This window comes from Eimeria necatrix, genomic scaffold (genome assembly GCF_000499385.1).
Source record: "Eimeria necatrix Houghton genomic scaffold, Enh_scaff16, whole genome shotgun sequence".
Taxonomy (NCBI): domain Eukaryota; phylum Apicomplexa; class Conoidasida; order Eucoccidiorida; family Eimeriidae; genus Eimeria; species Eimeria necatrix.
In genome coordinates, this window is record NW_013655000.1 from 82,241 (window position 1) to 98,953 (window position 16,713).

General features: G+C 52.5%; 5 protein-coding genes across 5 annotated transcripts; 1 reads left to right on the forward strand and 4 right to left on the reverse strand.

Moving 5' to 3' along the window:
- Positions 1–61: 61 nt before the first annotated feature.
- Positions 62–4,683, reverse strand: ENH_00020490 (hypothetical protein, conserved; the record flags this gene model as incomplete). Its single annotated transcript, XM_013584451.1, has 8 exons — positions 62–147; positions 312–462; positions 689–1,049; positions 1,381–1,707; positions 1,809–2,069; positions 2,251–2,455; positions 2,653–3,219; positions 3,465–4,683. 8 exons carry the CDS (start codon positions 4,681–4,683, stop codon positions 62–64), a joined length of 3,177 nt encoding a protein of 1,058 aa, XP_013439905.1.
- An 836-nt stretch (positions 4,684–5,519) lies between these two features.
- Positions 5,520–7,333, forward strand: ENH_00020500 (NOL1/NOP2/sun family protein, putative; the record flags this gene model as incomplete). Its single annotated transcript, XM_013584452.1, has 2 exons — positions 5,520–6,271; positions 6,640–7,333. 2 exons carry the CDS (start codon positions 5,520–5,522, stop codon positions 7,331–7,333), a joined length of 1,446 nt encoding a protein of 481 aa, XP_013439906.1.
- Positions 7,334–7,716: 383 nt separating this feature from the next.
- On the reverse strand, positions 7,717–8,205 carry ENH_00020510 (hypothetical protein, conserved; the record flags this gene model as incomplete). The annotated part of the gene is made up of 1 exon (XM_013584453.1): positions 7,717–8,205. The coding sequence occupies one exon, from the start codon at positions 8,203–8,205 to the stop codon at positions 7,717–7,719; it is 489 nt and encodes a 162-aa protein (XP_013439907.1).
- A 1,182-nt stretch (positions 8,206–9,387) lies between these two features.
- On the reverse strand, positions 9,388–11,103 carry ENH_00020520 (hypothetical protein, conserved; the record flags this gene model as incomplete). The annotated part of the gene is made up of 1 exon (XM_013584454.1): positions 9,388–11,103. One exon carries the CDS (start codon positions 11,101–11,103, stop codon positions 9,388–9,390), a length of 1,716 nt encoding a protein of 571 aa, XP_013439908.1.
- A 1,938-nt stretch (positions 11,104–13,041) lies between these two features.
- ENH_00020530 (hypothetical protein, conserved) lies at positions 13,042–14,916 on the reverse strand (the record flags this gene model as incomplete). Its single annotated transcript, XM_013584455.1, has 1 exon — positions 13,042–14,916. One exon carries the CDS (start codon positions 14,914–14,916, stop codon positions 13,042–13,044), a length of 1,875 nt encoding a protein of 624 aa, XP_013439909.1.
- Between the last annotated feature and the right edge of the window lie 1,797 nt (positions 14,917–16,713).

The following is a 16,713-nucleotide window of genomic DNA, read 5'->3' on the forward strand; positions in this document are numbered from 1 at the left end:
GGGAAGGGAGGCGGTGGCGTACCAAGCAGTGTGAAACTACCTGCTTCCTAAGCTACGGTACTCACCGGAACTGCGGCGGGGAGACATGAGAAAGATAGCGCTCGACGAGTGGCTCTGGTTCGCCTCCCTGTGGGGTCAGCAGCGCCACTGCAGCAGCAGCAACCGAAACATTTAAAGCATAAGGTCCCACCGGCAGCACAGCAGCGGCAAAAACTGAAAGGCAATATGCGCACTGCTTGTTTCCTGCAGCCTCGGCTGCAACATCAACATTCGGGCCTGCATTAATAGCATCAGCTGCAGCAGCGTCTCACTGAGTGCATTGGCGCTGGCGTTGTTAAGTGCTCGCAGCAGAAGCTCAGCTTCTTGCCGGGTGTCCAATTCCCCAGGGCCCAGGGAGATCGTCTGAAGAAACTCTCCGACGCCGTCTCTAACTTCAGTGCTCCCTCTGTGGGTCAACAGCAGCTGCAGCAGCAACGGCAAAAACAGTAGCAGCTGTCACGGACAGCCAAATGATCAGCTGAAAAAGCTTTTGCAAGGAGCCTCTGTCGGCAGTCAAATGATTAGTGTCTGCCCTTCACACTTTGGATATGTCATGCAGCCCGTCTTCACAATAACACCAGATTTTAAGGCCTTATGCTCTCTATAGGCGCCTCCTGTATTTCGTTCGTAAATGCACCTGTTTAGTCACCGCGAGGACACAAAGGGCAGCATGCCAGCTGCGGGAACTGTCTCCTTTATCTGCTGCGGTAGCTGTAAGACTCAGGCGTCTGAGGAGGGGCAAAAGTCGCTGGGGCGGAATGATGGGGTAGACCGATAGCTCAAAAATCAAGGGAGAAAAACAAACTAAGTCCTCGGGGGGCTCAATGGTCTCCAGAAAGTATACAAGAGGAAGCAACAGAGACTCGCAGACTGAAGAAAGCGTGATAGTCCACAAACACCGGCCGCTGAGACGGGGCCCCTTGTACGCAGCTGCAGCAGTAGCTGCAGCAGCGCGGGAGGCATGGTGTAGCAGCAGCAATACGCTTGGCCCGAGCTCTACAGGGTGGCACCTGGAACCGCCGACAGCAACACCACAACCAACGCAGCATTTCAGTTTCCCATGTTGCTGTTCTTACTTTAAGGGATCATTTCGCCGCAATAGAAACACGAGCAGATGCAGCAGGATCAGTTACTCAAGCTTCCAGATCGCTCTTTCCAGAGTGTATCCATCTCTGTGGAATCATAAGGTCAGCCGGGCGCTTGTGGTTCCAACAAGGCGTCTGCGGGCACCTCTAGGCTACAAGGCAATTACAGGCCTGCGAGACCCCCCAGACGACAATACCACTAGTGCCTCTGAAGACGCAATGGCCTTTAAGGAGCCCTTTGACTTTGTGTGGTTACCTGAGGTGCTCGCAGAGAAACGCCTGCAACTGAGGGCTGTAGAGATGAGGCATGAGAACGCTCCTTAGCAGGAACCTAAAAACTACAGCATGAATTTCCGGGGCTTTTCGGACGCATCTGAACTCGTACATGACTCCACAGACATCGTATAGGTTTGCTGGCGAGCCCTTTCTGGTGCTGCTGCGGCTGCTGCAGCGCAGCAGCAAAGCTTGCAGCAGGTGCTCCTTCACAGAAGGCGGGTCAGCTGCTGACGGGCAAAATACGGACGGGGAGGCCGAAGAAAATGCCGCTGAAAAATCAGGATGCTGCATTAAAGCCATGTACCACCTGCAAACACACTCCAAATCATGAAATCTAAACCGTTAACTCCAGAGGCTTCAAGCGAGTACCAAGTATTTACAGGGTGTAGGGAATCGGTTTAGTTCTACCTGATGCACAGAACGCGATCGTGTGGGCTAAGCGTTTGGTCTTGCAGTAGGCCCCTGAGTCTCTCTTCCAGGAGAACTGCGTGGGGCCCAACTGCTTTGGTGAATGGGCACCGCGCCCTTTGGGGGCACTGGCCGGAGCCCGTGGATGGGGGCCCCAGGGCCTCAACGAGGAGTGCCCACGCATGGATGAGGTGTAGACGAGATGAGAAGAGAAACGGCAGCAAGACATTAACTGATGAAAAGGCAGGTAGGCAGAGAAGGCTGCACACGCGAGACAAACAAAAGAAACACAATAAGACGCACCACGCAAAAGTCAATTCTCCATGACTCTCTGGGCTTGCGTATGAAGAGGCAGGGAGAAAGCCCCAACAACAGTAACTACCTCCACCCCTTCCTGCTTTGAGCAGGTATTCCCTTATTAATAAACGCTTCAAGGCCCTACCGAGAGAAGAAGGCAAGCTGCATGCATACGGACGCCTGCGCCCAATCCCCGTAGCCCCACAGCCCCTCCAGGACTAAAGCAAGCGCCTTCTTTAAGAAGAGAGTCAAAGACCGCACCAGCCGCGGTGGCCTCGAGCTGGTGTTGCCTCTGCTGCTGCTGAGAGTAATGGAGGGAAGAGGCACGGGGGATACGCCGATCGAAGGGACTGAAGGCAAACGCAGGATGCACAAAATCGGGGCTCCTCAAATGCTGCACTTGCTGCTGCTGTTGCTTCTTCTATTGCTGCTGCTGCTGATGCTGCTCCTGAGGAAGCAGTTGGTGCCACTAATTCCCGTAGCCCAGCAGCTGTGCCCGCAGTTTCTGAAGCTTTGAGACTTAGGGTCCATCATGAGTGCGTCATACTTTTGTAATGCAGATCCATCTGCGGAATTTCTCCTCCCTTTGTTCGTGCGTGTCCTAAAGGTCCTCCTGGAGGCCTTCCTGTGTGTGTCCCCTTGGTGTCAGGCTCCAGACTGAATTTGAGCATTTGCTGGTCCCCACTCACACCCCTGCTGCTGAGGTCCGCGCTGCCTGCAGGGCTGATGTCCAAATGCGCAGAAGGCCCTTCAGAAGGCCCTTTCCCTTCAGCACGGCCTGTGCCCTCTGTGTATTCCTCCTGCGTCTCTTCCCTTGTGATCTGTCCCTCACAAATTACATTTTCACAGAGGTGGCGCATGCAGCGCAGCAACAGAACGGCACAAGCCTCTCCCCCGAGCTGCGCTTCCCTCTGGAGAAGATCCACAAGGAAGAGGGGCCCCTTAGGGGGCCCCTGGGGCCCCCAGAGGGAAACTGAGGGGCAGAGCTCGAAAGTGCCCGCAGCAGAAGCGCCGAGAGGACCCTCCAACCCCTCCGGCCCCAACAGAGGAAACAGCAGCCCTGCAAAGAGGTAATCAGACGCCGCAGCAGCCGCAGCCAGGAACCGTAGAGACACTGCAGCACCAGATGAAGTTCATGGGCCGAACCTAACTCTCAGTTCATCTCTCTTCCCTTTTAACCTCGCAGTTATACTTGCACACGGCTTAACTTGCTGCTGCCAACCCCTGCTTGCTCAAGGCGCTAAATTCCGCTTCATTAGCGGCGCCTCTAGCCATAATCCCCTAGCATTAACCTTCTCCTGGGACTCCCAGCAGAAGTCCCGACGCCCCCCACCACCTTGTGCGTGCTGCGAAGGTCACCTGGGTGAGACAGCTCCAGCTCCTCCAAGCAGCTGCAAGCAGTCGCTCGGATGGGCTGGTCCGCCGCGGTCCCGCCGCTCCTGGCGAGCGCATGCAGCAGCCCGACAAGGCGCTGCAGCCACTTGGGGGCGACGAGGAAGCAGTCAAGGGTCACTGCCATGGAGACCCAGACCTGCAGGGACAGCAGACGAGACAGCACTGAAAAGGGGCGGCGAACCACCACGTAAGACTCGGACGAGGAGACTCGAGGCGGGCACGGAGGGCGACTAGCTGTTAAGCTCTTGGTGTTGTTCATACTGCTGCTGCTGCTGCTGCTGGGAATATCCGAAGGGGGAGAGGGCGGCTCAGGAGGAGAAGCAGATGCCACTGAGTCGCTGCTGCAGGTGAGTGGGCGCCCTGGACTAGCAGCTTCTGGCGACTCGGGACCGGGAATGACAAGCTCTTCTTCCCTTTGCTTCTGCTGCGGCTGCCATCGCTGGGGAAGCGCAAGAAGGTCTGGCCTTGCTGCTGGGGTCGCAGCTGCAGCCAAGCCTGCCGCTTCTGGTGCTGCTGTTGCTCCTGCGACTTGTGCTTCTGCTGCTGCCGTTTCTGCTACTTCTCTCGCCTGAGAGCTACTTATGCCATTCCCCGCCACTGGCTGCCCGACGGGGCCGCTTGGGGGGCCCCCTTGCAGCTCATATGAGCTGCTGCTTGCGGTGCGGGTTCCTCTTGAGTCCTCCTTTTTTTGCGGGCCCGCATTCGCTGCATTTGTTGCTGGCTTTGCTGAGACTCCCCCTCCCTGAGAAGTCTTCCTTCTTGAGCCCCCCGTCTTAAGGGTGAACGGCACGGCATTGCAAACAATAGCGTCCAAGGCAGTGAAGGCCGCATGTAGCCGTTGTGTGTCCGAAAGAAGCGACACACAATTAGCCTCCAGAGTCAATAGCGCAGACACCCGAGACCTGTCATTCCGCGCTAGAGCGATTGAGTACAGCAGATGGCCCAGGTGGCCCTCACTCGCAGAGGGAGCCCCGGAGAAGCCTGCGGAAAGGCGCCCAGAGGGGCCCCCCGTGGATGCTCCAGAAGAAGGTGACTGAGAAAAGGATGCATTTGGATGACACACACGCGAACCGCGGAGTCTGCTGCTTGCCTCCTTTGCGCGAGTGGAAAGTGATGGGGGTCCCTCGCCGCTCGTGTGTGTTAAGTTGGGGTAGTACTGGGGGCTTTCAGAGAGCGATGACATTTCCCTACTTATTTCCAGACACGGACACTCCAATGACGGGACGAAGCCAAGGCAGGAGAGCTTGGAGAAGGAGACCACGGGGGGCCCCCTGAGGCGCAACAGTGGTTCAGGTCGGCACACAATGCTTGTTTCCTCTGCTCCTACGATGGAAACTTCATGAGAAATTAATGAAATGGGCAGAGTCAAAGCCATATCTTGTCAATCTTAATGGAGACATGGAGCCCAACTGACCGTAGTGCACGTCGGCTCAGCTGCTACAGCTGCTACAGCAGGCGCCCCACGCTGCCACCAAATTAATTAAGAACTGAGGCATGCTGGACAGGCTGCTTGCATATTTAGTTTGGAAAAACCTGAAATATCCTGAGGGATGATATACAGAGTTTCCCACTTTGCTCACTTTGGTTCCATTTATCTGGCCCAGGTGTGCCCTCTTGACTAGCATCGAGTGCCTGCGGCGGCGAAGTACGTTCTTACTGTTTTTTGTTCCAGGCTCTTTCATTTGTTCAAGCACTGTGCATGAGAGGGTCCACACTGCGAGCCCGCCATCTCACTGGATCGCCCTCTTTCGCAGTGAGCGGTATACAGAAGAAGTCCCTTCGATTTGCCTCAAACTGGAATGATTACTCGTAATTGCCTTACTTAAGGTCTGTGATGGAGAACAGGATCCGCTAGCTTTTCATGGCGTATGACAAGATGAGGGAGGGTGCACGGGGTGTCGCTGTGGGCCTGTTTTTCCGTTCATTCACTTTTTCATGCTTGTTAGCTTCTGTTTCCTCCTGCGCTCGCACCTTTCACTCTTTCTTCTCGTCTTGAACCGCCTTGCAGAGTATGTTCAAATGGAGAAAACAAGGAAGAGCGGCTTCTTTGGTGTAAGGGACCTCCTGTGTCCTGAGGTTTACAATCACCTGGAGCTTCAGTGTCCCTACTCTCCCGAAGCAGCTTCTTCGTTTGATTCATTCATCGACAATCTCCTTGTCCCCGCACCAACCAGAAGCTTGAGAGTTAACCGAATTAACTGTACAGACAGCTCAGTTGCACTTGCAGAGGCTGAGCAATGCATTGGAATGAAGGGTCACGTACACCCCCAGTTCCCAGACATCCTCATATTCCCCCCAAAACAAGCCCCTGAAGTTCCCCCCAAACGTTGTTCATTTCTCAACTTGGAATTCCCAGATACGCAGGAACTAGCTGCGGAAGACGAGGTAGGGGGAAACCCCAAGAAGGTGACTGAGGATATGGGAGCCCCCTGCCGGCAAAACAACTCCATAATGGTGGTTGTAGGCCCCCAGTGCGGGCAGGCTGTACTTCGAGGTGCTCACGTATATGCCCCGGGAGTCCTTGCAGCTGAGCCTGGCAGCAGGCTGGGCTCTGTGGTGTCGGTGTGGGCTATTCCTAGGCCTAGCAAGAACACACCAGGCTGCGCGGCCACGTGCATGCGTTCGCTTGCGTTCCTGAGGGGCGCATATTTAGATGGAGAGAGAAGGAACGAGGTAGAAAAGTGGGGTGTTTTCTGCGGAAGAGGCACGCTGGCGCAATCGCTCAAAGATGTTTTCCTTCACAGCAAGGGTCTGGCCATTAGAATGCAAAGGTATGCACATGTGGGGCGCGCATCTCGTGCAGGTCTCGCTTTGTTTGCATAGACGAAAGTCTAGAGAGCTCATTCGCGTAGATAGGCCGAAGTCTCCCGTGACGGTGCAATGTAACTTGCAGCGCCTGCATGCATGCATGCTTGGATGCTCGCAGGCCTTGTTTTGAATGTATCCAAGCATTTATGGGTTATTTGCACACGCTCTCAGCTCGAGCTCAGATCTTGTGATGTGGTGGCTGGTGATGACGGCCAATCGCCATCCCCACATCCCCGTTATGTACGTGGAAGAGAGGGGGGAAGTGGCCTGCTGCAGATGGCTATCTCCAGGCACATATTGATACTGCAGTGTGACTGTGTGTGCTTCGCAGCGCTTGCGACCTATCGTCACTGCCTGCTTCTGTAGTAGCGCAGCAGTTGCCCTCGTGCGTTGCGGGGTTCGTTTTATCTCCTCTTCCAGGGGAGCTGGTGTTAGACATGTGTGCCGCTCCTGGGCACAAAACCTCTCACCTTGCGTCTCTGATGAAGAATAAAGGAGTAGTAGTGGCCGTAGAAAGGAGTAAGAAGAGAATGGAAGAGATGAAGGCGCACTTGGCTTCTCTTGGTGCATCTGCTGTCGAGTGCATTCACGGGGATAGCGCCAAGAACAAGTGGCAGTGTTCTCTCGGAGGGCCTACTCAGCTCAAGGACCGCTTTGATAAAGTCTTGGCAGATGTGCCTTGCACGGGACTTGGCCTCAGGCCACGCATTGTCTACGACGACGTGGACATGCACTCCGTGAGGGAGGCCGCCCGGTACCAGCGGGAGTTTCTAGCCGCAGGGTGCGCCCTTTTGAAGCCAGGAGGTGTTTTGGTGTACTCTACATGTTCTATTAGCTGGGCAGAAAATGAGGAGAACGTCCTTTGGGCCCTCGAAAATCTGCCACTGACGGTAGAACCTCCAGAGCCCTACTTCCCAGGTGCACAGCCACCTCAAAACAAAGTACCCGTGCAACGCTTCTGCCCATCAGGACAAACCATTGGCTTTTTCATTGCAAAATTCAGAAAACAAAAGGAAGCCACTTGAGGTTCTTCACCCTCAGGGCTTCAGTATTAACTGTGCCCGATGGAAAATCCGCTCAAGGTGAGGAACAGCCCCTAGGAAAAGTACGGCTTCCCTCTTGCGTCCAACCAAGAACAAATGCTTGGAGTCCACGTAGTAAAAACATCATCTCTCGACTTATTAAAACGTTTGCGCACTGTACGAGGCTTCACGCATTGATTGATGCTGTATATATGCTTGCCTGGCTACATGTTTTCAAACAAGCACAAAGGCAAGCATGTTCCGGTACGATTTCGCAGCACGAGAAATCGCGGCCTCCGGAAGTCACGGCTTCGTGGCTCTCCTAATGGGAAGGGTCCTCACGCACTACCTGCCCTTTATTGCTTGACAGTTGTGTTGGCCAGTGGTTAAACAGACTCTGTGACTTGGGGGAGCGACGCAGCTATAGGAACTGTCTCCTCAAGCTTTTCCTGGCTGGCGAGTCCCCTGAAATGTGCGTAGGAAGCACCCACGGCCACCATTGAAAAGAAGATGTGCACGCAAGTGAAGACGATCCAGTAGACGCTGAAGTAGCTGAAGATGACTGATATCATAGAAGCTACCCCAAGAAAGAAAGAGACCGTAAAGCATAAGACTGTCAGGCTCCCCAGCGTCTTCTGCATGCACGCGGGCAGAGTCACGAGGAAGCCAAAGATGCTGCCTATGAGGGCGAAGGCGTTAGTGGCCGTAATCAGAGAAAGCGCAGTGGGATATTTTCCAGCACCCGCCGGATGCGCAGTTTGTGTCAGTAGATATATGGACAGAGCAGCATACACCAAGGTCACCACTCTGAGGCCTGCATTCCGTCGCTCCCCAGGACATTCCAGCTTACTCTGTAGAGAATTACTGGAATCCATTTTGGCCTAAAAATTCAGCACAGCAATCCACACGATACCTAGTTCAGTTCCACTCGAGATAAGTGAAATTGCACGGCTAGTCGTTTACTGTCCGCAGAACACCACTTCGACGAGCCGATGCCGGCTAGAAGTTCCGAAACGTGGCATGTAGACTCAAGATTTTCATGTATAATAGTGCTGGAATGCCCTCAAATTCTTACGGAGTTTTGAAAATGCCTTCACTCGGTTGTCAGGAGGAACGAGGGAAGGGACCAGTTGGCGAATGAGACCTCAAGGGTGAGATGGTTATTCACTGTCTGTTAACATGTATTGCGCACGAAAAGCCCAAAACTATTGTCAGGTAACTGATAAATATCAAATGGTTCACACAAATTAAATGTTTCAAGCTGGAGAAAGAAATGGGCCGTTGCCTCAGCTTCTAAGCTGTATCAGGCTGACCACCGCGCTAGTGGGAGAGTCGGCTAGACCACTAGAGGTGCCTCTTAGCAACTGCTGCCATATACTCGTTTCCCTCTCTAGTTAAAAAAAAAATTATCTTCAGTTTCTATCCATCCAAATTTATGTTTATACTACATGAAACGCCGGGCGTTGCTGCGACTCGCTGAAAATGCATTGGCACGTCGGGTATGGCTTGGACCAGCCGACTCGCCAACCATTTTTAGTCGAGGCGAAACAGCCAGCAAAATCCTCCGGCTAGATAAACAGCCCAAACCCGAACAGTAAGAACTGATGCATGCACCTTTAACGGTACTCCTAAGAAATATGCCGAGCAGTGCAGAATCCCGTGCACAGGCCAGCTCTCCACGAAGAGACCTGTCTGCGACAGGCTCGAAACTGAACGAGATACACCACTGGCCTTTTTGCTGTGCATTTTACCTTAATCATGATTTCAGTCTACGACATGAACAGCCCTGAAGCCGTAGTCCTTCACGAACAACTTCGGAAAAACGTTGCGGTCCTTTCTTGTGGGACCCAGATAGGGCAAGGTATGTCGCAGGCAGAAACAGTGCGAAACTAAAGCAAACGCTCCAAGTGTCCATTTTTCCACCTTATTTCCGCCGCGCTAATACCTGTAGGGAAGTCCGTCGTGTAGTTATTATGGATGACGACGCCTGTGCAGCGATTGGGGAGAGCGGCGTCCCTGTTCTGTGTTCTGCCTGGAGCAAACGGGCTTGTTTACCCTTAGTATTTCTGAAAGAGGTCCCCGTAATAATTAAAGATCTCTTCAGCTGAAATGCGATCTTCTCTCTCTGGTTGGAGCAATTCGAGGGTGAGTTGCTGCCACCTGGGGGTGGCGCTTGTCTGCTCCAAGCGGCTCGCTAGTTCGGAATTGGAGACTTCGCCATTAACGAGTTCGTTTCTGAGTCGTTTGCTGAATGCTTCACCAGTAAATAGCTCATAGAGAAGGACTCCTAGACTCCACATGTCACTCTTCTCATGTGGAAAAACAGCCGCACCCTCCGTCATGGACTTCTTGTAGTGGGACAAGAGCTGTGGTTCGGTGTAACGAACTTCTAACTGCGCTCGCGAATGCAGCCGTTCCCCAATTCTCACTGCCGCATCCATTCCAGCCAGATAAAACTCCCCATCCTCGTTAAGGAAAAAGTTGCTCCACGTGAGGCTGTTGTGGCTTACTCCAGCCTCGTGCAAATGCAACGTCTGGAGAAGAAGGCGACGCGCGATGTATTCCTTGGCTTGCGCAATCTCCCACAAAGGTGCTTGCAAAGCAAAGACAACGCCCCTAAGGTCAGTTAGCAACCTTCCGTATAGATCCACACGCTGAAACACCATAGTTGTGCTCTTAGACTCAGTAGGTGGTAAATTACCTAGGTTGCCTACGTGGTCTGCCACGAGGAGGCCCCGCAGGTTTGCAGCCAGCACCGCTGGGGTTCCTGCGCAGGCGAGAACAAAGCCCCTTGTCTCTATAGCCTGGTCTACCCACAAGTTCGCTGCCTCCACGGAGAGCAGCTGGCTTTCCTTTGCTGCGCACACATGCATGCGGAGGGTGACATATCTGCCCGCTGCCATGTCCTCAGCTTCAACAAGAAGGCTAGACGCTCCAGAGCCCACAATGCGCGTGATCTTCAGGGGGGATTTGAACTCGCCGGGAACGACGGGCTGTCCCAGAGGCAGCAAGTTGCTGAGGTGAATCTTCAAGCCGATAAGGTTTCGCGTGGCTCCTCCTGATAGCGTTTCCGCCACGGCTTCTGCCATCCGCAACTGCGCAGGGGTAAGAATAGCTTCAAGGGGCCGCTGAGCAGAACTCTTAATCAGTGCCTCGGCAACCCCCGCAACAGTTTTTTGCGCGCGCAGCGTCTTTACAGGAGTGTTACCCTCAGGCTCATCCACGGACGGTATCCTTTCCCCATGGTCAACGGACGTCCAGGCTGGAGGCTGAAAATTTTTTTTCTCCTCTTCAGGGCTAGAGACCTCATATACTTCACTTCCTCCACTTTCTTCTTCTTGAGGACTGGAGAACTCGGAGGGTTCGCCTCCTTGCTCATAACTGGCGAAGTGCGCCGGGTCAGTGCGTGAGGGGAACAGCAATGCTTGTCGCTGTCCCTTGTGCTGGTCTTCCTCTGATGCCCTCAGCAAATGGTGGACGAGGGATCCCTTATCCCTTATTTTCTGCCGCGATGTCGCCATTTTCGTGACAAGAGGCCGTGCTGCTCCGAAGACTGTTAGGGCCAGCACCGTACTAAGTATGGCCCAGCTGGCGGCTCGCCTGTGCTTGTAGCGATTACTCGGGCGTGTGGCCGAGCTACCCGCAGCGTGCACGGGCGTTTCACCTGTTGCAGTTGCAGGGCTCGACTCTCCAGGCTGCTCCACAGCTACAACTGAGTCATCACCCCACAGTGCCTTGCCCCCCTTCAAGAGCGTTTCAAAGTGCAAGGGCATTTTGTCGCGTTAAAAACCTTAGTGAAAGCAGACGCAGGGGACAGCTGGAGGACTTTTCCAGCAAAAATAGACTTAGTTCAGCCTAAGCCTAGTTGCAAGCAGAGCCAGAGGGGCCCATTGCAAGCGGCAGCCCTGCCGCCTCGATCCCTTTATGCCTGTCGGCGAAAACAGCACTTCTTCACACTACTCCATTGAGGCCGAAGATTGTGCATTACTTCGTAGAGCTCGTGCACCGACAGGCATACACAATCCCGCTTGGGCGCAGTGGGTGCTGTGGCAACAGCACCCAACCGTAAGAACGCCTACTGTATAGAAACCATATAAGTCCCAAAACGGTACCCTTTTTTTGCTTTCCGAAAAACAGCTTTGATGGGGAAAATATGGAGCAAAGGAGCTCGGACCCATCATAACATCAACGTGAGAGGAATGCTAGACAGGCAGTGCTCGTTCCCGCAGCCAACCGCGCCAGTAGCACTACCTATGTTTTCCTGAATTCGCATCCGTCACGCGCTGGTGTTGTAGTGTTCACTCTAGCCCAAAAGAAATGCAAATTGATAGTTTTACAGGGGAAGTCGTATGGTCTTCCTATTTCGCGCACTTCATGCAAAAACGGATTCCTAGCGTCGATCCAGTCGCGCAAGGAGCTCGCGCAGGCCTCATAGAGGCCTTTGCATTCCTGATTTCAGTAAAAACACCTACTCTGTGATTTAGTTGTGGGCTCTACAATGTGTGACCTAGAAATAGACATTTTGCCATGGACGAGCAAGGGGACCTCGACAAGGACCTACCTTGAGCTGCGCTACATGTGATCTCGTCCTGCAATGTAGAGGCTCTTACTGCAATGAACGGGCTGTTTTGTGAGCCACTTGTTTCAGTGTCCCCGTTCTTTTTCCTCTTATCACAGTTTTTCCTAAGCATTATTTAGCTCATATCTCTACTTTAGCCAGTAAACATTTCTGCCGCTGCTGATCTGCACACTGGGTAGCAAGAAGGTTTCCCCACCTCCAGTCATCTCCGGGGCTCCCGTACATTGCACATAACTTGCACTTTTAATCAACGAACTAGTTAACCCTTGCTTATCTGTTGGCAGTCACTCACAACCGCACCAAAAGAGCCCAGAACACGTCCAGTGCTCTTCTTCCCAGACGCGCTTAAGGCGAAGCAAAGATCAAGAGCAAACCAGAGGTCGCGAGCAAATAACTAAAGCACAAAGCTTTTGACCACTTACCCCTATCCTGCCCATTAAAGGAAGAGCAAGGCTAGTGCGTCCCATCCAGCTGGGCCACAGACTGCAGGCAAGGCATGACACGTGAAAAAGTATATGCATGCACCGCGGACCTCAACTACACTTGCGATTGTGTGCGGGGCTAGCTGCAAAAAGCGTCATCCATACAGTTGCATGCAAAGAATTCAGTAGCATGCGATTGTGCATGGGGCAACCTGTGCATCCTCACGCTTTGTAAAACGAAGTAAGCGCTGTGTAAAACGGCCTACTTAGGGGACCAAGTTAAGACGTGAAACGGATGCCCTCAACGAAGAACTGGACAGCATCAACTTGCTATATTCTTCCAAAAGCCACCTACAGACACTACATCACTCCACTGTACATCAGCCGAAGTGCAACGAGGAGCTTTGCCCCGGGACAGTCCCCCAAAGGGACAAAAATGGTTATACGAATATTTGTGCTATTTACGGATGTGCTGCTGTTACAGGAATTTCAATTTTCACTAGCCTGCGTGAAGCAGCAGGACTTGCACGTTTGCGCCTTGGGGCGGAACGAGCGCCAACCTTTAAGCGGAAGGACTTTGGAACGGCGGAACCAAACTCCAGCTATGGGGGCTGTGCCTCTTCCTCGCCAAGCGAAAGTATCATGCCACTTTGCAGCTTCAATTGGAGCACGAGTCGCCGAGGCCCAGTCTTCATGGTGTACCTCCCACTTCAAATGTCGTCCAGTTGTAAAAGGTCCCCGAATTCACGCACGATATCCTCAGAAGAAATGCGCTTGGCTCTGCTTGGTTCAATCAGCCGGATGACCAACTGTTGCCACTTCGCGCTTGCCCTACTGTTCCGCAGCTCTAGTGCTACAACGTTGGTGCCTGTCTCCTGAAGGCTCAAAATATCCCTAAATTGGCTGCCGCTGAAGAGCTCGTATAAGAGAACCCCTAAGCTCCACAAGTCGCACTTCTCATGAACCTTGGCAGCGAATCCGCTACTTTCAGAATTTTTTAAGTCCGCCATTAGCTGTGGCTCAACAAAACGTGGGTTTATCCTCGCGGAGAGAGGTAGGCTGTCTCCGAAACGGGTAGCCGCATCCAACCCCCCCAAAAGTACAGTGCCGTGGGTGTTTACAAACAGATTAGCCCATTCTAGGCGGTTGTGACTAACGCCTAACCTCTGCAAGTTAAGCGTTTCGATAACGAGCGTTCTTGCTACATAGTTAATGCCTAAATTGGCATCGAGTCCAGGCGCACGCAGAGCGGATAACGTCCTCTCTAGGTCTCCCACGAGCTCCTCATAAGCTTCTGCATCCTTCAAAACTACGTAATTACCACACACAGTTTCTGCAGCCAGCCCCTCCAAGCTCGCTGTAAACAGAGGCACCAAGAGTCCACTGTGACTCGTCGCCAGGGCCATATCTGTACCTCCATGAGCAAGAGCCGTTGCTTTCATTTCCTCCACCACAGCCGTCGTCCTGTTTGGAGAGCTACGCAGTGTATCAAATACGCGGATGCGGACAGTTAGCACTGCATACGTGCGTACATCTCTAACTGCTACAAATATGCTGCTATGTTCAAATTTAATAATGCGGACGATCTCCATCTGCCGTTTGGCATACTCTGGGGCAGAAACAACGTCAGAAAAGCGGATACAAGTGCCTACCAATCCTCGTGTGGCCCCATGCGAGAGTACCGCACCTACAGCTTCTGCCATTCCTCGGTTAGTGGCACTGAAGGCTTCCTCAGCAGGCTTTGCAGAAAAATAATGCGCCGCCAACTCTGCCGCGAAGTATACAACATCCTTCCCTTTTTGTGTTGCGGAGGCAAGCTTCTCTTGGTCCAGCAATTTTGGATCGAAGGGAGAGACATTTTGTGTGGGAAGCGTGCCAGGCTCTGCTGGATATGAAGCTGAAGCTGTGGGCTGCACTGTTCGTATCCCCTCTGCCACTTGCGGTCGTTCAGACCTCAAAACCTCAGGTTTTGAAGAAGGAACACGCGGGCTGGGTGATCCGGTATTGGGAATATCTCGTGCTGAAACTGGCATCAATGAAGCTAATGGCTGCATCTCCCGCCCTTCCTTTGCACCTTGTGACCTTTCAAGCCATTTCACAGGGCTCTGCGCTACAAATTGTGCAGGAACAGTGTCATGTGCAGCGAGATTCTGCGAACTTGGCATCCTCACTGCCATATGTACATGCTCAACCTTCCCCGCATCGTCCAGCAACAAATGGGGGGGGCCTTGCTCGGGCGGCCCGTCGCCGTCCTTCAAAAGGAGCCATGGTGAAGTAGAAGGGTACTGTACAGAAGGCGTATCTGGTTTTCCCTCACGAATGAACAAGTGCACTGCATTAATAAGCGCGTTTCTCTTCACAAAGTATTGCGAAGCCCCCAAAACACCACAAGCGAACAGGAATACCAGTGCAGTCCACAAGGCAATGTGCACGCTTCCTTTTTTCCGGGACCGAAGCATCCCTTTTGTATCAGCCACCTTGTTTTCATAGTTCTTATTGTCCCTCATCTGCATAACTTCAGCTTCACCGTAAGCCTTATCCGAAGCTGCAGCAGCAAGACTCCGGATTTGCATTGCGTCTTGCATTTTGGACGTATATTTCCATCCAAGGCGCCTGCTTGGTGTCAAAGACTTTGATATACTGTGGGGGGAAAAAACTCAGGGCGGAGATCCAACAACGCATTGAAGCCTAACCGCACGAAGATAGCTTGGCCCACAGGGTAGCCAAAAGTGGGCAGCAAAAGCACTACGATGCGCTGTTGATAGCCTGAATTCTTCACTTGTAGATACGATCACGTATACATACTACAGAAGCATCCATATCCGCCCAAACCATGAGCACAAATGAGCGAAGACGCAGCGCGTGTGGGCCGAGGTCTGCATGATGAAGGAAACCCCCGAATCACAATGAAACGTTCGCGTGGGTTCAGCAATTTTTTGTCTAGAAAACCCTCCAAACTTTTCCTGTTGATGAGTGAAATGGAAACAAGCAGGCGCCGATGCCCCACAGGGAGTTGATTGACCCATTCGAGTTGCGTGGATCCACAGGAGGAAAAGCACACCTGCCATGATGCAGCAATTAAGGACGTGATAGACCAGAAAACGCTCAAAATACTTAAACACTTAATGGCTCGTAATTGTAAATATGAACAGCATACGTAAAAATATGAGCAACGCAGTTTAGTACTGCACCGGTCGATGGACCACTGCGTTGTGTTACCAACCCCGATTTCGTATTGGCCGGTGTTCACACCTCTTTGTCAGCCCCATCGGGAGCTATTGATAAAAGCAACTGTTCGCAATTTCTGGAAGGTCCTTATATAGGAACTCATGGGCGGGCAATTCTTTCTTCCTGGTGTCAGCCAGACGCGGCGTTATTCTGCAATGTAATTATCCACCTGGCTGGTGGGTAGATGCTGGCCTAACCATTGTTGCCCTGGCTTATATGTATGTCACGCAAATTGATTTCTTCAGTACTAGAACACTTAGCTTTTGTTGCTGCTTGCCCGATGGACGAAACTAGCTTGTCCAGAAACACATGGTCTTGGACTGCTCGGAGCACTTGCTACTGTGGCTCTATGGGAGCTGTACCGTGCTTCACAACTATTTCCATACTACCATCGCTATTGTCCTGTTGCATTGCTGCAGGCTCTGGAGGGCTTGCCCCTCAACTCAGCAAGGAGCGCACCAAGATGAAGCGCCCAGCTTCAGAACCACTCCTCTGTTAAACAACTACAGGCTTTAGAACAATTGCTTTGCCACCGAAGTTTGTAGAGAATATAAGGAAAGACAGGATTTGTCTCTACCCTTCACGCAGATGCTCTGTCTGGGTTGCCGAGGTAAGAGGCGTCTTCTCGTACGTTCCTCCCCAGTACTTATTGGGCATCGAGCAATAATAAGCGCCAAGATTGGAGGAGTGCTATTAATGCCGTTGCAACCACTGTCAATGTTCGCCCATAACATCCATGTTCGTGGGCACTTGAGTGGGTTGCCTTGGGTGAGTGACAAGGTTGGCGCTTTGAAGCCTTTCAAGCCTCTTTTTACTTATAAAAAAAAGCTTCAAAGCGCCAACCTTGTCAATCACCGGAGGCGACCTACTCAAGTGCCCACGCTTAGTGTGAGAATGCAGTATAAATTATGTCAAGAATGGAGCGTGTGTGGTTGCAATGAACACAGTTTGCGCGATATGCAACAGATTTACTTCTTAATTTAGTGCTTTGAGAATTCGTGTGGCGCTGCGGTATACGTAAGTATGAATAGCAATGTGAACGTGAACTGCACTGTGGGCTGACCCTCGCGGATTCTTTACCAAAAGTCTTGCTGATACGTGATTTTTATGGTTTGTCTTATCAAAAGTCATCGGAGTGCTTCAGGGGGAACCCT